Genomic DNA, 27,078 nt, shown 5'->3' with positions numbered 1-27,078 from the left:
TTGAGAAATTTACCAAAACAACCGAGAAAAACTGTAATAGGAAAGTGCAGTTGCGGGGACTTAGAGAAGGTCCAAGTCTAATTCAATCATGAATGTCAGAAGGAATCAATTTTGCCCTCCTCTCAATGTTCCTGATTAATGAATAATTAAAGCTGCCGGGTGCAGGACCTCATAGAAAAAGGTTATGCGCATGGACACAGTGCATCTTCATTTTGGCAGGGCAACATATTTATTTATTTATTTATTTATTTATTTATTTATTTATTTATTTATTTATTTATTTATTTAAATAAATTGATCAATAACCCAAATTTATTGCAACTTTTTAGCCACAGAATAATGGCATCAATGTACACGAGCGATCCAGTCATGCAAGCCATCTCGGTATTATTTAACTGTACTGTATGTGTTCAATAATTCGGCTGTGGATGGGTGGTTTTGCCCTTTCGGATCCAAGGCGGGACCGTGGCATCCTTGAACTCGCTACCCACGCTGGTACTTGTAGTGCATTGCTCCTGGACATGTTTCATGTTGACATGCGTAAAAAACTACACTTCCCCTCTGCTGTCGCATGCGCTCCCGTCTCCCATTGGCTGCCCATTCCAGCCGCAGCCCCAGAGAATGAATGAAATTGAAATAGCTGCTACATTACATGTACAATACCGGGCGCCGCATCCTTGCATTCTATCATACTACACCAAAATGGCCACAGCGGTACAGAACCACCTCAAATCGTAAGTACACCACATTCGCCTTTTTCCTATTGGTGAACGTTGTCAGTGTGATTGAATTTACCGTTGCACGACTGCCAACACCTCTGTGCATGCCGCGCACACAGCACAAATAGAGGGAAGACAATAAAAATGCAGAAAAGTTGCCTATCTGCGTTGTGTCGGCGCTACGGGGTGATTGTGCGTTTCAGTGCAAGCGGAGCGTGTGTTGATTTTCTCCGAGCCAGGTGCAGCGCGCATGAGTGCAGGAGCATGCAGGAATGCCGGGGCTGGATTCAAGTGACCCGGTATGTCCCTTGCCAGTGTGGCCAGCCAAGATCACGGTCAGAGGCAGGCTGGAGGAAGGCAGACAGTTGAGATAGCGTTACCTGTGTGGACAGAGAGGAACAGGTAGGAAGCTTCAGGCGACAACGTTACCTTTAGTGCTCGCTATTCTGGCCGAGGTATTTAATTTTATTCTAATTAAGTCGGCAATCAAAGCCTAATTGCAACACCACGTCCTGCATTTATATTGCAATTTAGCGCGCGTTTAATTCCACAATGGCGTGCTCCAGGAGATTAAAGTTCCTTTGAGGCAGCATCTTTTTTTTTTTTTTTTTTTGACAATGCCGAGTCTTTTTGTTTTGCCGTGACTGTCTGCAGCGGAATGCAGACGCCTGCTACCCGCTTAGGCATCCGGCCAAAAAGGTGGATGGTGAGCATCTGTGAGGTACCAGTGCAAAGATTACAGTATTACGTTTTAACTCATATGAGTTGCTTTTCTCGCCACATTTGCAAAGGTTATGCCATTTGGCGTGGGATAGATATATCTGTGTGACGCAGGCGTCCATGAATGACTCTCCTGTATGGGCTGCTTTTAAAGAGCACTTGCCATGCATGCAGCTGGAAGTCAAAAGCGTGGTGCCTTCATAGCCTCACATTGTATTCTATAGTTTGTAACACTCATGTCAGGTGAATTTGATGGTCTGAGTTCCATGGAATAGAAGATGCTGGTGAAAGGGCAAGATATGAGAAAGAAGAGTTGGCTGAAATAATGATCTCCATCCATGCATTTTGTTCCCATTAGCAAAGGACAAAGTGTCCATCAATTGGCAGGTTTGGTTTCTTGGTCTGGTCTGTCGCAGGTTTATCGTTGTCCTGAAATGCCCTCAAAGCTGCTAATTAATTCAGTAGATGTGAAACCTGTGGTAAACATCACCACTGGGTGTCCACTGTGTTGTGTTTGCACGTTCAAGACAAATCAGCAGTGACTCTTCCAATCTACTGGGGTCTTTCCAAAATTCCCTCCGCTTTCTCTCTCTTGGATTAGAGATAATCTCTCTCTCTCTCTCTCTCTCTCTCTCTCTCTCTCTCTCTTTTGCTCTCTCTCGTTCTCTCTCGCTCTCTCTCACTCTCTCTCTTGCTCTCTCGCTCTCTCTCACTCTTCTTATCACCTCTGATGACCCGCTTCCACATTCAGGCCCTCTCCCTTCATCATTTTCCCCATCCATCCATCACTCCTTCTCCATCCTTCCTTTTATTTAGACACGTCCAAATTCACAGTGTTGCTCTCCTTTTGTCACATTGGTTTCACCGACCAAAGCCCATCAAACTTCTTTGCATGTTCCGTCGAGTGCTGGGGGAAATTTTATTCCGTTTATTTCACAGAAATCTCATTTCCTTTTCGGTGGACTCACAGTACATGTTGGCATTCTCAACTCTGACTTTTCATCTTTTTGTTCAAATGAAATAATTTTGTCTTCTTCTCATGTTGACCAACCAAATACTGATTCCCCCCAAATTCTAAAAAAAGATATCCCACCTTCAATCCTTTGTTTGTCTTCATGGGTGCGTGTTCTGGTATTGCCAGCAGTTCCGGTTTTTTTTTTTTTTTTTGCCCTGCCTGCTCGGCTGAGCTGAGTGAATAATGAGTTCCATGTAATAAACCTCGGTGTGCAAACAGGCCCGTGTGATGGCTGAAGCACAGCCATTTCTACATCTTCATTTTCCCTTTCAATCTCCCCCACCATTCCTTAACTTGCTCATCTGTAGAAACGTGTACGTGCGCGCGCACACACGCACGTGCACACACTCCCTCCTGCTCATACTTCTTTATTCATAAGGGAGCAAGCCTTAAGGTCTGATGTTTTTAAGGGTTATTTCTTTTCCTTTCATCTTCTCTTTATTTGGATTTTATTTCTGCTTTACTTTTTTTGGAGAAGACGAGATTGAGAAAGACTGTGAGAGAGGGATAGAGAGAGACATAGATAAGTATTTTTAGCTCTATGACCTATTTCTCCAGTGCTACCTAACTGACAGTCAGTCAGCCCCACTGCTTTTGGGACCTTGAGTGATTTCCGTCCAGGAATTCGTAGTTCAAACTAGTCATCCGAGTTGAACGATCGCAGAAGAAAACAACCGTCTTGAGGATGACTTCTCGATTCTTGTGTCCGGTGCACCTTGTTGTCAAGAGTTCTTAGCACCAACACCGCTTCTTTCTGCATCTCTTGAACAGGGATGCAGACAGGGGAGGAGTTTCTCGTGATGGTGGCGTGTTTTCAGAGGGAGGGAGGGGGTTAAACCAAGAAATCGCCAACCCGAACACTCACATGCGCACACAGGGCCAGATACGGGGGTAAGGAGTCCATCGCCATTATAAGAGGCCAAGTGCAGTGGCAATAAATCTCACCTGAAGGAGCTGCTCAGAGGCAGATTGCCTCACCCTGATGCACTAATACACACTGCAGCTATAGCTATGCGCCGTATACACCCACACACACAAAGAGCAGATATGCATGCATGCACAGGGCGATCGAGACACACTCACCAATGTGACTCTTCATGCACGTGCGGACACGAAAAAAGAGGCAAGTGTGCGCATAAAGGATTCAAAACCTTTTTGGTTTCTTTTAACAATAATATTGTCTCACCAAAAACTGTGAGCTATATGTTCTGTTGAGATAATGGACATCATCGTACGCAACTCTAATCTTAAAATGTTAAATCTGTGGTTTTTAAAACATAAAGCTACACACATACTGCAAGTTGTATACATTAATGGGCGAGAGCGAGAGAGAGAGAGAGAGAGAGAGAGAGAGAGTTATTTCAGCGAGCGAGAAAGTGGAGGACAGTGGAAAAGAAATTGAATTGGGGGTGGTGGGGAGGAGGGGTGGTGGTGGTGGTGGTGGATTGGTACGGGTGATATTGCATAGTTTAATCTGTTGAGTTCAGCCATGGAAGGGCTGAGTTGGGGGAGGGGATGAACAGTACAGAAGGCCGCCTGATATTACTTCTTGACTGTGTGCACACACAAAGCTCCCCAGGCCAGGAAATGCCACTATGAGTGGACTTTTTGTTCACGTGGGTGCGAGCAAGTGCACAGATGGACAGCAAGTGGGTGAAACAGGTGTGTGGAGCGGGTGTGTGGACTTGACTGCAGGGGTACAAATATTTTGAAAGCTTTTTTTTTTTTTTTAATGGACTTATCATGCGCCAATATACACAGCAGTAAGTGATCTGCAATCTGCTGTTTTCATGAAGTCATCTACTGAACATCATAAAATCAACTTGCAGTCTTTTTTCTTATATCACAAATCACAACTGAACCAGAACTACTATCTTATCATTTCGATTTTTATATATATTAATTTGGGTGCTTCCCAAGATTTCCTTTGAGCATCTCCAATGATCAGGTTCCACCGCTAGGGGGAGCCCTGTGTACCTCTATTGCACTCTAATGAGCGTTAATTGCTGTAACCAGGAAATACAGTTAGGAGTGTGTCATAGAGAGAAAGGGAGGATGAAACATTGGACTGGGCTGAAGCAGACTGCTTCTGCAGCACAGGACAGGACAAAAGCTCAGGGTGTCCTGGTGGAGTCACTAATTCTGTCTATCCAACACTAAAAGAGATGAATTAATAATTTCACAGATACCGGTGGATTTTAATAGTATGATTCTGAAAGGAGCAATAAAACATAACCAAATGATTATAATAAAATATTGGAAACACCTCTCATTATCATGCAGAGCAATTCTACAACAAAGCAAATTACAATCACTATAATAAAAAAAATGTTAAATGAATAGCTCTACCATACTCTGTCAAGACTGGATCTCATCCGGCTGTGCAGGTGTACCCGTTGATGTTTACAGTAGCCAGTATGTGACATATCTAGGCTACAATATGCATAGAATAGATGTTCTTTGTGTTATCTGCAGCCCTGCAATGTGAAAGGCTGAGTGTTTGTCATTAAAGTAATGTCTGTCTGGACATTTTTCATTGCAGCCTCTGCTTAGTGTACATTGGGCAAAATGCCAGTTAATTACTGCTAGGCTGAATCTATTTCCAATTGTACTTTCTGTAAACAGTTAGACAAATTAATCCTGGAATTAGAAAATTAAAGAAAATGAAAGAGGAAAAAAAGAATTACAACATTTCAGCCTTTTTTTGTTTGAATGAATGAATTTGATTGTGGCATGTGTGGTGTGGTGATTAGTTTCGTTTCTGGATGAGTCTCTGTGTGGTGTGTGCGCTTTGCATCCTGCCTGACCAGCTGGATCATAGCGGCGCTGCTGGGAATATAAATTGTTTATTTTAGCACAGGTGTGGAACGTGGCGGCAGAAAAGTAGATGCAAAATGTACGCCGTGACAAACCACAAACTCAATAAACCGATCTAGAGATTTGATTAACATATTCAAAACAACTACAGTATTTAAAGTCATGGCTTAGCGTCAGTATTAGCATGTTTTGTATATAATTTTCATTTCATTTTATAATTTTTGTTTTTTTATTTTATTTTTTTGTGTTTTGTATATTTTACATATATTTTTCTGAACTTATTTTAGTTGCTTTTATTTCCTTCTAATTGAAGTTGGACAAATGTTGACAGGATTTAAGACATAATTTCTAAAAAAGGAACACTAACAGAACTCAACAACATTTGAACGGATAATCAAAAGCAATTCATATCTGTTTTTTTTTTTTTTTTCAAAACTGCTCCTGAAAGACTGCGGCGTGATGCTTCATTGGTGACCATTTTCACCAAAATGAAGGCTTTCATGGTCCCCATCATGTCTGCAAGCCTTTTTTTTTTACGATTAAAGATGAAAAAGTGGTGTCCATGAGCGACCCCCCCCCAAATGAGCTTTTCACAGGTCACCGTGCTCCCATCCTTACTTTTTGCCCGTCATATGTCATTCTTCCCCATCTCCTTTGCCCTTCCCTGTCTCTCTATACTCTACCCATCCTTCCTTTTTTTTGTTTTAATCAAACCACCTTCTTTTAAGGCATTTCCCTCTCTCCTCCCCCTCTTCTTTGGCTCCACCGACTTTCAATCTCACAAACAGTCATTTAGCTTCCCTATCTCAATACTATAAGACTTGGCCGCACCTAAATTGATGCAAGCTATTTTCTCCAGCTGTCAACTTACAGTATTATCACGGAACATTTCGGTAGCTCAATGGACGGCATGTGATGGAAGGGAGAGGATTGCAAGTGAGAGGGTGCTTTGGGAGGTGGTGGATGGGGAGCTCTTTGGTGGCCTGTTTTACATTTTGAATGTGTTCTCAACCCCCCCACCGAATCGTTCTCTCCCTGGTATTTTACTTTGGTCATCAGTGAAGCTTTAAATGCCAAGTATTCTCTTCATTGTTGTTTTCAGGCAAATATTACAGTCTCCCATCATTGCGCTTTACACAAAATAGGTATATGCCTCTATGGGGATCATTTCCCCCTCCGTATTTTGGCTTTAATTGATCATTTAGTTTGAACAGGCCTCTATCGTGCCTGATTCGTATTTGCTCGGAACTGCTGGGACTATCACTGGCACGGCATTAAAACAGTGATGCAAGTTGAAAAAGGCTGAAATGCTGAGAGTGTATGCGGCAGTAGCAAGAACAGATGTGTAAAGCTGATTTGTCTTCAGCAGACTGAAGAGCTCATTTGTTGTGACATATTAACAAACGTGGGCATGCTTTGCCCCACATATTGTTTGCCGGGATCACATCCTTTAAATGTCACATGACCAGTGTTGGCCAGAGAGGTTGCAGGATTATTTAGGTAGGTTTTAAAAATGCTACCCACAAACTATCTGCATCTGCTGACAGGTTTTTTTTCCCTCTGAGAAATGCATATTTAAAAACCATAAACAGTCTTTTTGTTGTATATTTAGCTTGTTTTTTTTCAGTTTTATTAATTTTTTAGATGTTAAGCCCTATTTTAGTAGACTGGCACACCTCCATTTTCATTCCGGTACAAGTCTAGTTTAGCGTGTTTGGGGATTTGGCAGACCGCATTGTCCTCTGCAGGTGTTTTTTTTAAATTACAGGAGTGTTTTTCACACCCAGGCGCATGATTCGTGATAGAAGGCGGTCTTTGACAACAGATCTTCAGTGCCAACTTTACACTGAATTTACTTTACTTTGAATTTAAAGGAAATGCTGGGAGCTGCTTCTACTGAATGGCAAGCAAGTTGTGTACGTTCCCTCCCACAACGGCGCAAACGCCCCCTTTTTAAAACACACAGCATTTTGCACTAGACAAGCCTTTGTAGAAATATTTAAAATATTGGATTAAACATTTTTTTCAGGGCCAAGGTAGCAGTCACATCATGATTTATATTTTATCCATATATGGGTATAAAATTAAACTGACCACATGTACCGAATAGTGTGTCTCGTTACTTTTCTTAAAGCTTTGGTGCACAAGTAATTTTTTTTTAATATATTAAGTAGTGGCATTTGCTTACCTAGGCTTTGACTTGGCATGTGTGTCATGTTTCTGGTGCGTGTAGACCAGAGTGACCTTGGCGCATGTGCTCAGCAGGAAGACGCAAGAGAAAAGTGATTAACTGTAAAAAGAGAAAGAGGGATGTGAACGCACAATAAATCACGTCGAGAGAATGTAAAAGTAAATAAAAATGTACTTATAGAAGAGAATGAAGCCCAAGGCACAAGGCAGTGGGGGGAAGGAGTGAAAAGTCAAACCAACAGTGGAATGGAGAGAAAGAAAACGGGTCGGGAAGAAAAATGACTCATACTGCATCTGCTGGGCTTCTTCTTGTCTCCCCCACAGGCAATCTGGAGGTGCAGTCATCAAGAACAGGTAAGAGAGCACAACATGGCACTGAATGTTAATAAGACTAAATCAGCGAATGAGAAAAAAAATATTGCATTAGTGACAATTGTGTCAAATTTGACTGTTGTGAGTCCTTGCCAGTTCATCTGCTGTACTTTTATGGCATCGTGCAACTCTGCAGTTCAACAATTGAGACCTTTTAAATGAAACCATTTTAAACATCATTTGGGAATTCGAAAATGGGACTCCAATGATTGTTTGGAAATGAAGGACATTTTCACTGTGGAAATTTCAACTAAAACAACAATAATGAACTGCAAGTCAGTGAGAGTGACGCATTTCTTTCCTCCTTTTCTCCTGGTCCAGTCTTGGGGAAGAGTTCTACAAGGAGGCCATTGAACACTGCCGCAGCTACAATGCCCGTCTGTGTGCCGAACGCTCCATGCGGCTCCCCTTCCTGGATTCCCAGACAGGCGTGGCCCAGAGCAACTGTTACATCTGGATGGAGAAGAACCACCGTGGACCAGGTGGGACTTTCAGATCTACTGACAACTAGTTTCATTTTATTCCTTCTCGGGCACTGCTTGCTTCTTTCTGTCCTCGCATCCCTTCTTTGGTTTTATTTCCTCCGCCTTGCTTGCTTACCCCCTACCTTGTGGGCCATCTTCTCTACTTTCTTTACTCTAGCATTAGTGTATTTGGCAGAGAAACAGACACCCCTGCGGCGATGATATGCCACTGGCACAAACGAGCCCTCAGAGAGATACTTACACTGTGTGTGTGTGTGGGTGTGTGTGCTTAAGATTTATGTCAAAAGTGTTTTTGTGAGTTTACTCAGTGAGACAATATACTGTAAGTTGCTGCTGTCTTTTACAATGTGCATTTATTGTTTTAATAATTATGCATAAAATTGCTTTTTTTGCAATGTCTGTTATGGTGTGTGTGTTTTGAATTTTTAGGTCATGCACCAGGTCAGTTGTACACATATCCCGCTAGGTGCTGGCGTAAGAAGAGACGGTTAAATATTCTGGAGGACCCGCGGCTTGTACCGATTGAGTTCAAAATTGGTAAGGAGGAAATGAAATGTATAATAATGGACTTTATGTTGGAAGTTGAATTTTTGGAAGAGGTTTGCAACTATATTGTTAATAGAGCAATATTGGTATGCTCTCTGGTTAGTAAATTTGCTAGAATGTTTGTATTCTCATTGCAATGTTAGACTATGAAGCCTCCCTAAAGAAGGAGGGCGGTATTCCAGATGGTCCTGTGTTGGAGTCGCTGCTTGCCGGGGATGCGCTGGACAAGAAGGTAGAAACGAAAGAGGAGGAGCCCATGAGCGAGTGTCAGGTAAGGCATGTCCGTTTTCCTGATCTCTTTCTGGTTTTCTTTCAGGGTTATGTTATCTTGTGTTGAGCACAATCTGTTTCTCCCACAGAAATTGCTTGTCGGAGATTTCCCTCACGAGCTAGATGTGGACGAGATGGAAGAAGATGTTCCGAAGCGCAAGAACCGTACCAAAGCACGGGTATGGCATCACTGACATTTTTCGTCATATAAAATGCATTTTGTTGTTGTTTGGATTAGATTAAAGCGAAGGCAAAAAATACAAACGATCCTGAAGTTTGGCTGCTGAAAAAAAAGTCTTTTTTTTTTTATCTTTCTGTTTTTCCTCATACAGCTTTGATTAGACAACTTAGTTGTCATTTTTCTGTCTCTTTCGGGGGATCCTGTGGGAATATAATCAAGTGTTAACAATGTATCTTGAATACGATCACACACTCTTTGACAGCGACACCAGGCTTGTTAATTGGAGCTGTTGGTCCCCTGCTAGGTGTCATCAGTCCCCTCCTGCTGGAAGTGAAACTTTGCACTGCGAGCAGATGATTAAAATGCAAACGTGTTCATGTGTTGACACATGGAGTGATGAGTGTTTTGCTCCGCTATTTTAAATGTTTGCTTCGGCAAGTATGTGCAAACTGTTTTGTCCCTGTCACCTAAATGATGTGTGTGTTTACATGTATGTGTGTGTCTGTGTGTGTATGTCAGGCCTATGGGGTTGGTGGCATGAGAAAGCGACAAGAGCCACCTGCTATAGAAGACAGAGACAAGCCTTATGTCTGTGACAGTGAGTTTTACACTAATAACAGCACTTTGTATTTTTTTATTTCTGAAATTCAACTTACTATGTTTTTCTTTGTCTGTTTTTGTGTTCCAGTATGTGGAAAGCGCTACAAGAACCGCCCAGGGCTGAGTTACCATTACACTCACACACATCTGGCAGACGAAGAGGGCGAGGAAGACTCAGAGAGGCACACACTCCCCTTCCAGCGCAAAAATAACCACAAGCGTAAGTCTGCGGATGGTTGTTGCGTTTAGCTCATTGATGACATTGAAGTCTGTTGGTTAATTTGACTAACTTGCAGTACTCAGGTTTTGGGTTCAAATCTTAGCTTGGGCCTTCCTGTGTGGAGTTTGGATGGTTCCTGGGTTTTCTGCATTTTTTTGCTCACAAAGAGGCATGTTGGGTTAACTTAAGATTGTTAAGTGAAGATGGTTGGGATAGGATCTAGTTCATGGGTCACTAGCATGGACCCCAAAACCACATTAGTAGCCCACGGGCATGTTCTAGATATAACTCACTTGTGAGACGTGTTTTGTTTTTTTGCCACACTTCTATTGGTATAAGATTGTAAATGACAATAATTTATAAGTAACTATTATAGTTCAAAGGTCAGTATTGAAGTGCATTGCTAAATCAGGGAAAAAAGGCAAAAAAATTGCATATTTTTTTCTTTTTATGTTTTATAAAAGTAAATGATATAAATAAACAAATACATTTATATTTTACATATACTAAAGTCCTATCGTTCAAAGGTCAGTATTGTCGTGCATGGCTAAATCATAGAAAAAAGCCCAAAAATGCACATTTGATTGTTTCTATGTTTTATATAAATAAATAATACAATATAAATAAATTAACATTTTATATATATTATTTTTATATAAGTTTTAGAACCTGTACAGAAAATAACAGCAATCTTTAGCAACCATTATTTTGTTAAATGCCCCCCTGAATACCAGTGTCAGTAAAAATCAATTTTATAAAAGTACACAATGTAACGCAACTCCTGCATTGGATCTCATTGTGCAAATGTAACTCATCAAGTGGCAACGAGTACATACTGTACCTTCGTACAGTATGCTGCATGCTCCGATAAGATCCATGTTCCCATTGAAACTGTAGCGCACGCCTCTCAGTTAATTGGCAGTAGACAATGTTAGATTGGCCTATCTTACTGAACAGACTCGCCCATTGTGTATGCACGACTGTGTGCATGAGCATTTTTGCTTGTGTGTATTTAAATTGTTTAATATCCCCCATCCTTCCCTGCCATAGTCAGTCCATACACATGCACAGATAAACAGACACACATGCACATATACATTACACACACACACGGTCTTTGAAAATGCAATCTTCCCTGCTGCAATGAATAAAGGAAGCTTAGCTGTCTTGCCGGTTATATATATGTGGGTGGGGTCATGCGAACGTGTAGCCCGTTCGCCCGTGCATGCATTCATGTCTATGTTGCAGCATTATGGCTCCCCACTCGAATGTGTATAATGGAGGACACACTACCACCCCTCAGTATTAGCCCATATGTAATAATATTAATATGGCTTCACTGAATGAGAACAGCACTGCATGCATAATTCATGTTTTATTCTGGCTTTAAAAAAAGCTGTCTAGACGCTATAGGTGCCATATGCAGCTTCTAGTGTGCACAAAGTCGTTCAGAATTGCCACCCCATTTTTCAGTTTTTTTTTTTTACGCTGTTCTTTTTTTGTTCTCCCTTAAGTCATTTCATTCATCATCTAACTGAATCTTCGCCTTCCCCCAGAGCACAGACGATATACTACTTACTTAAAAATAAATTATAAATGCATGTGTGCTAAATGTGTGTTTTTTTTTTTTTTAATTGTCTTTGTAGTTTCTCATCGCCCAAATACGATAGGGGTCGACAAGAATGAAATTGCAGGGAGGCAGCAAAGAAAAGAATGTGCCTGCGTGTTGGCATTGATGTGATGGCGAGAGGGTTGAAGACAGATGGGAGGAGGATGAAGAAGGGGGGGGGGTTGGATAACGGGGTGCGCTCAGTGTCCGACTGAAAATTGGTTTGGTTGGAATCAAGATGCAGGTAGGCCAATTGGTCGATGAAAACAGAAAATGAAACGAGCAAATGGCAGAATGCAACTAGAATGGGACAGTGTGGATGTTGCTAAGAGAATAATGATGCAAGGGGGTTTTATATAACGTCCAGTCCATTTCAGAATTGAGATTTAGGGGCTACTTTATCTGGAAAGATAGACAGACAGACAGATGGCCCAATGTGGAACAGTCGGAACACTGAGTGTGTGCTGTCTGGTCATTGGCCTTGAGTTGTGTGCACGTGTTATATGAACAATTATGGTGGGTGTGTGTGTATGGGGGGGGGGGGGGGGGGGGTGTACACATCTGCTGTATGTGGTCAACATGTAATAGAGCTCTTTGAGAGTCAGCGTCTCTTTGTTACGACTCAGCATTGTTGTTGTTGTGATTATTTTTACACAACAATATGGCCTCCTCGTTTGGGTCGACAGTTTTAGAGATGAATTCTCATCAGCAAAATTCATACAAGAATAGCTGACAGACTAAAATGGCAGCTCTGTGTCTATTGTCACATCGATTTAGTCCTCCCTTGGGACTGAACTTGGGACTAGTTTTTTTGGCCACAACTGGGAAATAAAACTAAGAATTCATTTTTTCTTATTCAAGTGATACATGGAACAAACATGCTGTTCTTTCCAATGTTAAGATGTCCCATGCAGCGCCTTCGTGGATGTGTTCATAACTTTTCATGACAGCGATTTTTTTTCTTCGCTGTTGATTGGTTGATTGTTGCCACTGCTGCTTGGCTCAGGAGAGGAAGGGAAACGGCTGTTGCCTAGCAATGTGGTTTCCATGGTTACCGCCAGGGCTCCCACCTAAAGACTTCACTGTTATGTACATTGAAAAAAAACATGAAATAGTCATGGAGAGAGAGAAAAAGAGAAGGGGCAGACAGGCAGACAGACAGACATGAAATACGAATGCAGGGTGTAATGAGGAAGGAAGATGTGAGTGAGACACAGTGGGATGGATGGACAAAGCCAAATCATGAGTAGGGCAAGCTCAGTTCATTAAAAATAACATAAAGAAAGCAAGCAAGGCGAAGTACGCAGACAAAGAGAAGAAGCCGTTTTTTGGTGTAGAGACTGGAAGAAAAGCAAAAATACGAATAATAAAAAAAAATCTCTTCATGATTCATCATATAGATTCCCCCAGAGTGTTGGGCTGGTGAAGGCAGGGTAATATTGGAGTCTGCTACATTTGGTATTCTGTCTCAAGATGCTGTGCTGTGGCTTGCCGGCGATGGCTGCTTGCTTTGTGGTTCCACGCTTGTGTCGACCATGTTTGGATATGCTGCCCTCTCCAACGAACCAACCACACACACATGGACACACACACAAACACACCAATATATAATACAGCATTCCCTACCGCACTCCTAAATCTACCCTCGCCCACAAACAATTTGTCTATTGATATGTATCTTGTCTGGGTATGGAGTCTCTATGAGTCAATGTCATAAAACTGAATAATAATAAAAAAATAATTAATTTAATAATACAACAATTAAACTAATAATAATAAACTATTTAAGACTGATAAACAATCAATATAATTGTTAGCATGTAATTTTTTTTTCGAAAGCCGGTGTGGAGGAAAAAAACAGCGTGCCACCAGCACCACCACTTTTTTAGGGCTGCCACAACAGTTCTTCACAACACCCATTTATACTGTTTGGATCTCCAAATTTCCATAAGATTACTTCTTTCTTTGTCATGTGATGTGTTGTGAAGATTTGGGCACACATTCAAAGCTATTTCACCCTAGAACAGAATAGGATCTATCATTTGCATCCTAACTGAGGGGACAGAAGCCTGTGCTGGCTAAGTGGTTCTTTCCAAGGGAGAGCAAGTAAGCGTGCACACAACACAAAGACACATTTTTGTGTGTCTGCAGTGTGTCTTTGCACCCATCTGTGGCTATTTACTAAACGAGCTCACAAATGCAGATTGCAGAATATGATCAATTTGTGTATGTCGCTTCAAGTCGACGTTATTACACAGCGGCCATAGATCAAGTTTTATTATGCACCAAACCTGCTTCTCCCTTCCTACTTTGCAATGTCATCTCTGCACGCACTTGTATTCTACACGCATACACTTTCCGCATGTACACAGACACAGACACACATTGCATGCATCTCGAGCCACTCATCTTTGGGAGTTACGCAACCTGCTGAGTGAGTGAAAAATATATGTGTGTGTTTGTGTGTGCGCACATTGGAGGTCGAGTTATATATGATAGCTGCAGTGGATAAGGGACAGATATGGCCAGATGTATTGCAGGACAGAATTCCAATTAGATTTTTGCAGGTAGTGTAAAGCAGGATGAGGAGAAAGTCGCCCCCCCCCCAAAAAAGAGCTGAAGAAAAGAGCAGAGAGAAAAACAGCCATAATGAGAACATGTGCAAAGTGCAAAGAGAAAGAGAAAGGATGGGGTACATAGGCAGAGGGGAGGAAAAAGGGATGAGCGAGGAAGACGGTGACTTTTCATCTGTGACTGACGGTTTCCATCCGACTGCATTCTTGTCTACCAGGAAAACCTGAAAATGTCTCCTTGAGCATCTTAGCTATTGTGTCTGCAACAATGCACATGGATGGTATGTACATTTCAGGTAAAAAAAAAGAACCCAACATTTTTTTAATCAGGAAAGCTTTGTGCGAGTGTGTGTGTGTGGCTGGACAGATGAGGAGCACCAAGGCTCGCATTTATCACATTATAGAGACCAATTGGGGGATGGGATCGAAACTGGACAGCAAAAGTTATTAAAGCAAAGACTCTGGAGTAAATTCGTGTGTGTGTGTGTGTGTACTGTACTATGCTTTACTCCGAAGAGGTTCTCCTCATTAAGCAGTAAGGCGACAGGAGTGCAGAGTGTGTGCTTTCACAGGCGGCTGCTCCGATACAACCAGAAGCACGTTTTTTTTTTCTCCCCACCTCCCCTCCTTGCACTCCTCTTTGTACCTCCACCTCATCTTGCACTTCTTTTTCTTCCATTCTCTCGACTCTGCTTTGCCCTTTGCGTCATCCATCACTGAAATCCTCATCTGTCTTGCTCCTGTCGTCTTCTCCCCATTATATTGGTCACCTCGTCTGTCATTTTTTTTTTTTTCTAAAAATTAACACAATCTCATATACTATATGTAAATGAATTTCTTATTAAAATCTATCTTTCTATCGTTCTTGATGTTGATAAGGCAAATGGCCACAACATTACAGTACCATTATGAGAGCAGGTTCCACTATTAATAATTGGTTGCATTCATTAGTTAGTCATGATTGAATGGTACATGATAATCCTTCAGAAAATACTGATTAAGTTTTATTATATGCTCCCTACATGGCATATGTGGAAATGTCGGAAAAGAAAAATCAGAAAGTACGCAAAAGTCAATTACCTGGTCTGGAAACTTTGGGGTCCAAACATATTTCAGGGGATGAAGCAGTGCCCTCGCAGCCCCCCCTCTAGCTCCGCCACAGATTGAAGTGATTGCTGTCAAGGGAGGCTTGAACAGCTCATTAAATTTAAAGGTTTTGGTACTTATAGTCGATTCTTGATGACTGCTGTTACTTATAGCGAACACCAGAAAATCCATCGTAGGTGATCCGGCAGGTGTGAATGTCGCATTGCAGAATCAGACCTTATTCAAAGGTGGTGTGAGACCACTCAAACGCAACTCACGATCTAAATTATACACCCGAAAAAGATCTGTGCAACATCAGGTCATTTGTGACACGTTAAGTCTAATATATTTAAAGTGTGAGGTACTCATGGAGGGCCCACTTGACCCGTTAGCCACCATTTGCATTCGATCTGGCTAAAAATTCAAAATGCCAAACAGAACATTGGTTCTGAAATATTTGAAAGGTCAAATTTTCTCAAGGGGTCAAATGTGGAGCGGATGTTATTTGGACTTCTGCCAGCACACAATAATATTTGCAGAAAAGCATTTACATTTCTAAAAGAAGATAACATTTGCCCTCAGTCAAAAAGTCATATGTATTCTTGTGACAAAGTCAAATTGCTGCATTATCTCCAAACTATTCAGTTTCCATGAATACATTAATCAATGTAGCATAATGTGAAGTCAACCCAATTTCACTCCACATAGTTTTATTTCATTCGCTACATTAAAGAATGACTTGCGATAAAGCCATTATAAAGTTAATTATCACTCAGTTTTAATATTTCTAATCCTTCAAATTACATTCACTTAATATCGTGTTTCATTCCACATAGAATCTTGTTGGATTTTGCATAACTTTAGCAAAATGAACTTGTTACACAAAATATTAGCATATTAGATAATAGTGTATTATCAAATATAGTGATTGGGCCGTGTGGAAGAAGGGTGAAATAAGCCGATGGGGTCAAAGAGTAGAGCGAGAAAAGAAAGATGGGGGGGGTAACGTGGTGTCGGGGGGCAAGGAGGGGTAGAAATAAGGAAGGGAGGGGGTATTTGTGGATTCATCGCTCGCTGGATGATTCCCAGGAGGATGTCTCTCCAACACTTGAAAGCTGTGAAGTGTGTGGTTCTGCTCATACTCCTCTTGGTAATTGGAAGAGGTGCGGGGGGGGAGTTGGTGGAGGCGGGAAAGGAGGGGTCAGTGAAAAGGGGTACAACAAATGGAAATGCAAGCAAGAAGGAGACAAAAAAAAAATGGGGCTGGTGGATCACAGAAAATATGGCGCTTGGGAGGAAGAGGTGAAATCCACATTGTTTTACTTGCAGCATGTTTTTGCCACACATTTTTTTTTTTGCTAGTTTCCATTCTTCTCGTTCTCCCTCATATGGCCGGCAGTGGCGTGTCTGTGGTTGCAGGCTGGTTCTAAAACAAGCCCACAGGCATTTAATCATTGATGGACCCCCCCCCCCCCCTCCTCTATAGGGCAGCCTCAACTCAAATACAGCAAGACCTGCTGATTCACTTCTGCGGTATTCAGACACTCACAAGCTTGCAATACAAAAACCAAGCAACACAAATATTACTGTTGCACACACTCGTGTTCCAATTGCCCGTCTTGCATATATCCCATCAGACCCAATCAGTGGCAACAAACATAAAAACATAAAAGTATTTGACCATAAAAATGTGACCATACTGTGTTTGTTTTTGCTCCAGGCTTGTTTATAATGCACAGAAAACATCTGGCTATGTTGATTTTCCTAAACATAAAAACACTTCAATGCAGAATTATTCACTCAGCAGCCACAACATTAAATAGAGTCGAAAAAAATGGAGACTGTGATCCAAACTAAGAACACAACACTGAACACGCTGTACGAAACTGCACCAGGAACTCGTCCCAGTGTCCTTCTCATCATGCGGTTTTAGCAGCAGCAGCAACAATTTTGACACATTTACAACCTTTAAGTATTAAAACTCAGTGGAAGCTTGCCAAATTAGATACAGCCAAGTGATATAAATTACAACAAAATGCCCCCCTTGGCATAAATTTTAGTATCCCGGCAATTAAATGCAGAACTTGTATACAATTTTATATTGTGTAATATGAAATATTATATTTTGTTTATAAATTACTAAAACTAACACGCTGAGTTTTAATTTTCTTTCACAAGTATTTCCCATCAGTGCAATTTCCATTTTCAAGCCAATGGGTTGTCAGTCCTATTAAAGATGATGAGACCTATAACGCCACACTAAATCTTTTATCAAGTGATGATATGAAAATTTTTTAATCAACCAAAGCACAAAGCAGGACCTCACGTATCTGTTGCCATCACCTGTTTGATGAAATACAGGTAATATATCCAATAATGAAAAGCCAATGCCACCGAGATCTCATCATGTTATCGCTAGCAAAAAGATTATTAAAATTGTGATACGGCTATCTGTCTTATGAATTTAAGGTAAAACTGACAAGCCATGGTCAGCAGAACTCTATAAAACCGCCTTGAATATTTTCCTTCCACAAAAGCGCCGGTGATTTAAATATCATCGTGATAACAAGCCCATCCTAACATGTTATGATGTGTAATATTGTTTTGATCCGGGCATCCATGTTGTTAAACAGTGCACAGTAAAGTGTTTTTATAGTTACGACCAGCACTTGTTTCGTTTTACTGTGTCTAGGACAGCAGCATATATAAATACTATTATGCAGTCATTCCAAATCTTTGTCCTGATCAGAAACATTTAAATTATTGATGGAATTGGAAGGATTACAACGACTAACCCTGTGAGGCTCCTTCTCTTCTCACCCTCTTTTCAATCACATTATCACCCACCCCACCCCCTTTTGGCCAAACAAAATTCCACCCAGGAATGGAGGGATTAATGACCTCTGGCTCATGTTCGCACGCACACACAAACACACACACACACGCACAAGCACAACCGCATGCTATTGTCTCTCTACATCTTATCTTTTGCTATTCTTCATCACAAATGATTTCTTTGTTGTTTGTCTGCATGCATTTGTATTTATAATCCACGTTAAATTAAAAAGGACCATATATTGCATCTTCTGGAAAGGACATGTGCAAGAACAAGTGCGCAGAGGTCATGTGACTGTTATGCAATCAACAGCAAAAGTAGCAAAGACAATTGAATTGTCGAGATGGATGTGGAGGCTGGAGCTGGACTGCAGCTTGTGAGTTGGTCACAGCAAGGGTTCTGTGCCCTCTGCTGGTAGGAGGACATGGCTGGGTGCTGGGTGCACACCAGACAAATATGCAAGATTTTATTTGGCCCTTTCATTTAATGCCTCATTAATTATTATTTTTTTAACCTACACAACTTCCATATGCTTCTTGATTGATTTATAGGTTCCACTGGCATATGTAATTACATTAACTTTATTTTTTCCAAAGCTTTTCTTTATTTTGTCATTGTTTTCTAATGCGCCGTTTCGTCTTTGTCCCTTTGACAGCCAAGAAAGCAGCAGATGGCTCGGTCATCGCCAATGGATACTGCGACTTTTGCCTTGGAGGCTCAAAGAAGACTGGCTGTCCCGAGGACCTTATTTCCTGTGCCGACTGTGGACGCTCAGGTAGGGTAAAGATTATGGGGATGTTTGGTGGTCCTCTGTTGATACACAGTGACCTTTTCTCATCAGATAGGTCATATTATAGACTCTCAATTATTTTAAAAATGGACCATACCAATGTTTTATGAGCACAACTTCAACCAATCGTGTACAGCAAAAATTATGGCAATACATGCACAGAATTGAGATGTAGTAATATTATTTTTAAAATTCCAAATGGTTCACTGATAATGATTTTGTTAAAATCAAGCATACCTTTGTTTTCACCTTCTTGTGTTTGTTTCCATTCATGTTGTAAGTTGCATGCATTTTCCACCAACAATGAATTTTATTTTATTTTATTTAAATGAGCTTCAAATAAGAATTTAGGCTGTGCATAGGAATCGAGTATGATGATGCTTCTGCATGTACCATTTATTAGCTCATCAATCCATTTGTGTCAAGAGTAATACATTCCTAAAGTCTGTATGAATGGACAGATTGCAGGTTTGCTGTATTTTGATTTGATTTGTCCAATTTATGTTTTTTTTAATCCAAAATAAAATCAAAACAATGTACATGATTTGTAATGTAGAGGCTAAAGCATGCAAAACATTGGTATGGTCCTTTTTCACGGCGCTAGAAAATGTATGTATGGATAACGAAGTAGGTGTATGGTAATATGTAACATTTTTTGAATTACACAACATAATCCGTTTTAAACAATGCAAAATAGATGCCATCATAAAATAATTATTGAATGAAATCTGATGTTCACGTCCGCTGTAAACATCGCTCAAATCTGAATAAATCACTGAGGACGTAATCCAATTAATGGATGGATGGCTGGCAAAGCTCGAAGTACAGAAAGTAGTTGTGAAAATTGTGTGGGTATGTCCGTGCTGGTGTGTGTGTTTATGTGTGTGCATTTGCATGTGGCGCACCCAGGCCACCCGTCCTGTCTGCAGTTCACAGTGAACATGACAGCTGCAGTGAGGACTTATCGCTGGCAGTGCATCGAGTGCAAGTCCTGCAGCCTGTGTGGCACCTCTGAGAATGACGTAAGATTTCACTCAAAAGGAAATTTGTGGAAAATGTAAAAAAAAAAAAAAAAAAGGAATCGGTTTCGAATGGAACATTTGCCTAGCAACAAGAATGCCACTGCACCTGCTTTGTGCACATGTGCAAACAACAAAGCCTGCTGCTCTTGTGGGTCCTACTGGACATGTTTTTTTATGATTGCGGAATGAAATCAACAAAGCTTTATGTACAGTAATTACATGCGGTATTTTGTACAGCATCGTCCCAACTCCCATTACAACAATTTCAGTGTTTAATTCATGTTCCTAGTGAACCCGTGTGGCTGCAGACACACAAGAACACACATTTTTACTGACTGCCGGCATTTGAATTTAACACCACAGCAGGCTATGACGCTCTGAGCTGTATATAAGTTAGCAATTTTAATTGGTTGGAAGTTCTATTTTTAATCAATTAAAATCTCTCGGCTCTATGTAAGCGACTCCACCCGATGTTTTAATTTCCCAGCCGAAAGCAGGCCGGCGGTGTGAAGGAGGGCTGCGCCGTTGTGGGAGTGAACACATCCAACTTCAATTGAGGTCAATAAATAAAAGCGGCACTGCACTAGGCGTGCACTTGAATCACGACATGTCGAAAGCACATTCGAGCCCCGATGTGATCCGAGCAGTCGCAAGGTTTAGTTCGACTTTCTGCCACCAAATTGTCACTCCGCCAGGTGCATCTCCAAGACACTCCTTCAACTGCACCGGACCGCTCACCTTGGCGGAGACCGGTCTACCAACCAAATTGGCAAACACGTACCACGAGCCTAGCGCCGATACGAAAAACAGGATCCACCGTCATCTGCGCCATGGCGCAGGTGCGCTGTTTACAGAAATCAAATCCTCCATGTTATCAGTTGAACTGAGCATTTATTTTTCTGTTCCAGGATCAACTGTTGTTTTGTGACGATTGTGACAGAGGTTACCACATGTACTGCCTGAGCCCTCCTATGTCTGAACCTCCTGAAGGTATGTAATACTTTTGCTCACCAAACCTAGCTTAAACACTGGATATGTTTTTTTATTCCAATTTCAAGTATTAAAAATCAATCGAGCAAGAGCCTTCTCTAACAAGCCTGGCTTGACGGCAAGTCACAACACAAATCTAACTGTGGGGGGAAATAACAAAAGGCCAATGAAGATGGATTATTTTACAAACAACACTAATTCAATACCAAATTAAATACAAGGTATGTGAGTAAGAATCAGTGGTGTATGATTGTTGCAAATATGTTGACATGTGTAAATCAAAGGCAACTGGAGTGAAAATTAAAGACAAAACCCAAAAGTCCTACCTGGTCGGGGAGAGAGCAGAAAAAATAAATGAGGACAGCACAAACAATTTAACAGCACAGGTGACCTCACTCAGGTGACCCCACCCATGCCTACCATAGGAAACCTCCCACAACAGGCAGGGGAGGGCTGTGAGCATTCATGAACTTTCAACCGATACTTTTTAAAAGAACTTCTTTTTACAAATGCTGCACTTTTGATTCCTAATGAATGCGCCAAACCCGTACTAACCTACTTGTCAAATCCCTTCCAAGCGCTAACGGCGGGCCCAAATGTGATGCTCTGACAGCAAGCTTTCATTTACAGCATGACTTAACACCCTGAGATGAAGGATTAATCCAAAAGGCTTTACAATAGCAGTGATTGAACTCGTCATTTATGTGTGTGTGTGTTTCAGGAAGCTGGAGTTGTCATCTGTGTTTGAGACAACTGAAGGAGAAGGCCTCAGCCTACATCACCCTCAATTAATTAATCTGGAGAGCTAGCTTTGCGTGCCTCATCCTTTTGGCCCTTCATCCCGTCCCAAACATTCCATCCGTCGCCCTCTGTCTGTCCGTGCTTGGGTTGCCCTTTCGAGAAGCACCGACGCGCCCCCACGTTCCGACCCCTGCGACCTTTGACTCAGCACAGGACCCAGTGACTTCATCCAAACATCTCCTGAGGAGAGCTATGCTGTAACTTCCAATGTCTATTTGCTGCTCTGCTGTGAATCGACGACAGAGACACATACACACACAAAAACACATTTTTCTCATCTGGTGCAGAAGAATTCATCAGCTGGCAATCGGTTTGCTCACGAGACACTCCAGTCTGCCAAGGGCACTTTGGAAGAATTCTACTCCATTGGTGCCCCCTTAAGGGCCCTCAGAAGAGCCCTAATGATCTTTGGCTGCAACTCATTCAAGTACAGAGTGAGAATTAACCAAGACGGAAAGGTGCGAAGCACAGGACGTGGCTCGGAAGACTCCGGAAAAACAACAGGGCCGGATCTTTCACTCATACAAACTTTGGAAAATAAACTTTGAAGGGTGACGCAATGAACTTTCTCCGTAAGATCTTGCTGCCCTGAGCAGTTTCCAATAATTGTACAGAATTCAGACGCATTCTAAAAGTAAACTCTTGAAGACAATTTAACATCTAGTGGATGATCTCAGAATGGCTTTTGAAAGCTTATAGTGTCCATTTAAGATTAACATGTGGAAGAAGAGAGAGGGGATCCACTCAAATCAACTATTTCTGAACAAACACTGTATTTGGGGCAGGGAAATGACTGTTTAAAAATCCTTCCACTTGGGTGAGACAATGACTGTGAAGCCAACACATCACCACGTGCTTGCATATCGTCCGTGTGTTGAGAATGTAGGATTGTCGTGTGCAGTTTGTCTGGCCTTCTTTTTTTTTTTTTTTTCTAAAAAAAAAAAAAGATTCATTTTTATTATTTTTCATTTGCATGTTGTTATTTTTTTGGGATTATTTGGGAAATGTATCGTTTATAATTGAACAGGAAAGAAAGCACACTTAAATCGCAATAATGTCTTTGTGATAAAAGCTGTTTTGGCCAAATTAGGCGTGTTTTAAAATGTGTGTGCGTGGGTGCGTGCGTGTGGATCCGAGTAGTAGTTGTAACTGGCTCCAAACTCAATGGGAGCTACTTTATGTGAGGTGGTAGCAGTTGAGTCGGGGGGGATGTTATTTGAATGTGAGGAAAAACAACATTTTACTTGTCAAGCATTCCGGCAGTGATGCGGGTGAGACTGAGTCGTCGTCGTTTTAAACAGAAAAAGTTACAAGCTAGGATTATGTTCGTGCAAAACCAAATTCAAATGAGTCTCGGAGTTCACACTGTGACGCACATCAGTCTACCAGCCATTCCACAACACCAACTCTCAAGTGATACATGATTATTTTTGCTGTGTCTACCTCTCTTTTATTTTATTGATTTTTTTCTTGTCCCTCACTATTCAGGGGCTCAAATTGTGGAACGAACTGCAGTTTTTCTCTTTATTATTCAATTTACTCTGTCTAAAATAATCACATTTTATTTTAGTATTTTAATTAAATTTTTATTTATTAATAATAACCACTCCAATAACTCAAGCTCAGTATGACCAGCTGTAATTGCATCCAAATGCATCTCTCTCTCTCTCTCTCTCTCTCTCTGTCTCTCTCTCTCTCTCTCTCTCTCTCTCTCTCTCGCTCTCTCTCTTTCTCAGCACAACAAACCACTAAAACCAGCATGCACATTTGTGTCACTCAACCAGAGAAAGTACAATGTTTCATTAAAGATGCAAAGTAGTAGATATTTTGGGGAGGAAAAATAATATCCTGAGCCAGGATGTCTGGCTGACCTGACAGGAAACTCACAAACTAATTTAGGAAATGATTTTAACCAAACAGGATTCTTTTTCCAATCATCAGTGAGATTTAAACTTTGAGATACAAAGAGTGCAAAAGGGAAATATCATTTTCTCTAATATGTTCTGTGCAAGTCTTAACTCATCATCAGATGTTTTTAGAACAGTACAGCACAGAGCTCCACCAAAGTCAAGCAAAAGTAACAAAAACAAGGAACAATCAGTGATGAGCGCCTATTAATGTTTTGTTAGTGCATCTGTTCATTAGTGAGCTTATTTCCGGGTTTATGGGGAGTGAAGAACCAACTGGCAGTGCCATTATGTTCTGAGGAGCTGGCAGATCCATTAATGCCATGCAGCCTCAAATGGTGAAAATGCAATCCTGTATCTGCAACTTTACCAAGTTTGCTTTGGTACGTTTTGCATTATCTGTCGAACTCTCCTATTAAAGTCTCTGAGGTTGTCATGCTGGTTAAATCCACAGTCGTATGAGTGTAAAATCTTGATCTGAGTGGAAATAGCAGACTGATTGTGTGATTGAGAGAATGTTTGTATTTTTTTTTTGGATGGATGGTAACTGAAAAGCCTTTAAAATCAAAAGCTTTGCTGGCACTTAAAGTTGGGAGTCATTTTTTGATTGTATGATGTGAGAAGGAGATGGTAGCCAAACACTATGTTTTGTAAATGGAAATCTAAAACATCCCATGACCCAATTTCAAAATGTGGTGTGGCAAGGTCAGAGTTGATCCTTTTTTTTGGCCATTCTTGACTTCTCTTGTAAATTCTCAGTCTGTGATTTTGCTTGCACTTTTTGATTTCCCCACCAAAAAAGAAGAAACTTGCAAGAACTTTAAGTATGTGTGCGTGTGCATTTATTATTATTTTTTTTTCTCCTCAAATTTGATTGTCTTCTGTAAATAACCCAGGAAAGTTGTTTTTTCAATTTTATTTTCAAAATTTTCTACCTATGAGAGGAAGATGGAATCTTCTTAGACACTTTTTATTCTCATGCTGACAACACTGCAATTATTTGTAAATTCAACATTCTCCATTTTTTTTTTCTTCCCTTGACTCAGTTTTTTCCATTAAAATGATGAGATGGAAAAAGAATGTGTTAGTGTTGTCTGTGTGTTTTGTATGCATTTATTTATTTATTTATTTATTTATTTATTTATTTATGTTCTTTGATGCAACGCATGTAAATGTGATATTTTAAAGGATTTTTTTTTTCAAATGCAAGTGGGTAGTAATATGAAATATATTACATTTGGAAGTAACTTAACATCACTGTCTATGGTAGAAATCTATAAAAGATAAGATTGGGTTCTGCAGTTGCCTTCAGAGAATCACTGCAGAAGCAAGCAAGCACACTTTGCTATTCAGGGCAGGTCCACTTTTTGCTCTTTGTGATGTACTCCTGCAGACGAGACATTCATCACAGTGGCTGTGTTGACCAGACCCAACCGAGCAACAGCAGCAGGGTGTAGTTGAGCTGATCAACCATTCCATTTTGCCTTCTCTGCCTGCTTCCACAAGCCAGACACCAAACTGCTTCCTTGAGGCAGGGATAAGTGTTTTAAACGTGGAATGGGCTTTGAAAACATGTCGAAATACTTCCTGCATTCAATATTTGGCAGGACTCCAACCTTCCCATGCTCAAACACCCCCCACCCCTTGCCGCCATTTCTAAAACCTTAGAAAACCCCACATCTGAGTAAATGCAGCACGTACACACACACACACACACACACACACACACACACACACACACACACACACACACAGCCAAGTGCCGCCATCTTTAACTTCATCATGCTGACCTCAGTTTCCCTTTGATAACTATGGAAATATTTGTGTACGTGTGTGTGTGTGTGTGTGTGTGCGCACGTGCATGTACGTGCACGTGTGTGTGTGCTGTGCCTGTGTGTGACTAACCAGCCAATTACCACATCTCCCAGACAGACTGAGACTGCCAATCCTTTGCCAACCAATCAGAAAGGGGCAATGCGGTACTAGGCCGGGAGGTGGTTACTATGGTAACCAGGAGGCCTGTTTGCATGGTGGCTGATGGAGAAGTGATGGATTACAGTAATGGGATGGACTGGGGCAGGGGGTGGTGATAGGGGAAAGCAAGGATGAAGCCACGAAGAGAGGTGAGGATGGAGAAAGAAAGAGGAAAGGAGAGAGGAATTAAAAAAAAAAACGGGGGGAGGGGCAAGTGGGGGAAAGAGTCAGGAAGACTCATACATAAATATATTGAAAATGAATGCATCTGAAATGAAATGACTTAAAAATGAAAAATGAATGAGGCTGGACAATAAGAGGAATGGGGAAAGGAGGGGGCAGAAGAAGTGGTTTGTATTTCTGTTTGTAGATTGGTGGTGGTGGTGGTGGTGGTGGTGGTGGGAGAGGGATTTCATCAGTTTGGAATGGAATTCTTATTCTTTCTTCGGTCTGCTTTGAGATTTCTGCCGTGCCATCTGCCTTTGGTGCAGCCAGACAAGTAATTATGTAGAAAGTGAAAGACAAAACAGAAGAAATTCCTCACCATAAACTAAATTCCAAAGTCATCTCTCATAATTAATAATAGCATGGATGTAAAGTATTTGAGTAAATATTACATATTACATATGGCTGTCATAATGAAGAAGAAAATAAAACTGAGCATGGTTTTGTACTGAGAGAGTATTTCATAATGGAGTCTTTTGTAAACTATTGAGCGAAATTTGAGCTTTGTCTAAATTGAAATCAAATTAAATGAAAAATGTTATGCTAACGGACCAGTCACCATGTTTAAAGTGCAAGGGCAGTTTTGATTGACAGTTTCTTGAAGAAACACTATGAGTAATTATTTGCTCTGATAAAGGTAATGCTTTTCAAAATACAACCCAGCAAATCATAATCTAATCGACAATAATTTTCTGCCACTCATAGTTATCTTTAATGATAATCAGTCTCAGACCATTTTAATTCTTCACCTGAGACAAGCCTGTTCATTATTTGTATTAGTTTTAATAACGCAGCCCAGCAGACTGGTTCATGAATTTCTCAAGTATATTTTTTCTGGTTGAGGAGGAGCGATTGAATAATCTTGCAATTGCGATTTAAATGGGGGGAAAGAACAAGGAGGTGAAGTGGAAAAACACAATTCAATACTGCAACCTAGAGGCAGAATTAAGTAACATCCATTTTTCCCCCCCTTGGGCAAGTCAGTGCCTGCGTGGGTGGGTTAATATTATTTAAAGAAATACATAAATAAATAAATGAATACAATTCACCTCATCGTTATCATAACAGGTAAGTTAAATTCGAAAATACCACAGCTGTTTGATTTTGTCATTTTTGAATCTGATCCCTTT

General features: G+C 40.9%; 1 protein-coding gene and 1 long non-coding RNA gene across 5 annotated transcripts; one reads left to right on the top strand and one right to left on the bottom strand.

Annotated features, from left to right (window-relative positions):
• Positions 1 to 294: 294 nt before the first annotated feature.
• LOC148395351 (uncharacterized) lies at positions 295 to 21,423 on the bottom strand. The gene is made up of 4 exons (XR_015859527.1): positions 21,368 to 21,423; positions 7,751 to 7,790; positions 7,460 to 7,561; positions 295 to 1,099 (listed from the first exon to the last, which is right to left on the bottom strand). It is a non-coding gene; the product is annotated as an uncharacterized LOC148395351 (long non-coding RNA).
• On the top strand, positions 590 to 24,829 carry dpf1 (double PHD fingers 1). Of its 4 annotated transcripts, none has more exons than XM_088381404.1 (13): positions 590 to 734; positions 7,786 to 7,815; positions 8,155 to 8,315; positions 8,748 to 8,855; positions 9,047 to 9,135; positions 9,224 to 9,313; positions 9,835 to 9,913; positions 10,004 to 10,135; positions 18,895 to 19,014; positions 19,939 to 20,051; positions 20,747 to 20,890; positions 20,960 to 21,041; positions 21,763 to 24,829. In XM_088381404.1, the coding sequence occupies exons 1-13, from the start codon at positions 622 to 624 to the stop codon at positions 21,831 to 21,833; spliced, it is 1,332 nt and encodes a 443-aa protein (XP_088237530.1). In that variant the 5' UTR covers positions 590 to 621; the 3' UTR covers positions 21,834 to 24,829. The 4 variants fall into 4 exon arrangements, with proteins under 4 accessions (XP_088237530.1, XP_088237528.1, XP_088237531.1 ...); XM_088381402.1 differs by having other exon boundaries at positions 9,008 to 9,135; XM_088381403.1 differs by lacking the exon at positions 590 to 734 and adding an exon at positions 990 to 1,121 and having other exon boundaries at positions 9,008 to 9,135.
• Positions 24,830 to 27,078: the final 2,249 nt, after the last annotated feature.

The sequence above is a fragment of the Syngnathus floridae genome, chromosome 7 (assembly GCF_059516105.1).
Source record: "Syngnathus floridae isolate MCC-2025c chromosome 7, RoL_Sflo_1.0, whole genome shotgun sequence".
NCBI classification, from domain to species: Eukaryota; Metazoa; Chordata; class Actinopteri; order Syngnathiformes; family Syngnathidae; genus Syngnathus; species Syngnathus floridae.
The sequence above is the reverse complement of the archived record's forward strand: the minus strand, read 5'-3'. Positions and strand labels throughout refer to the sequence as shown.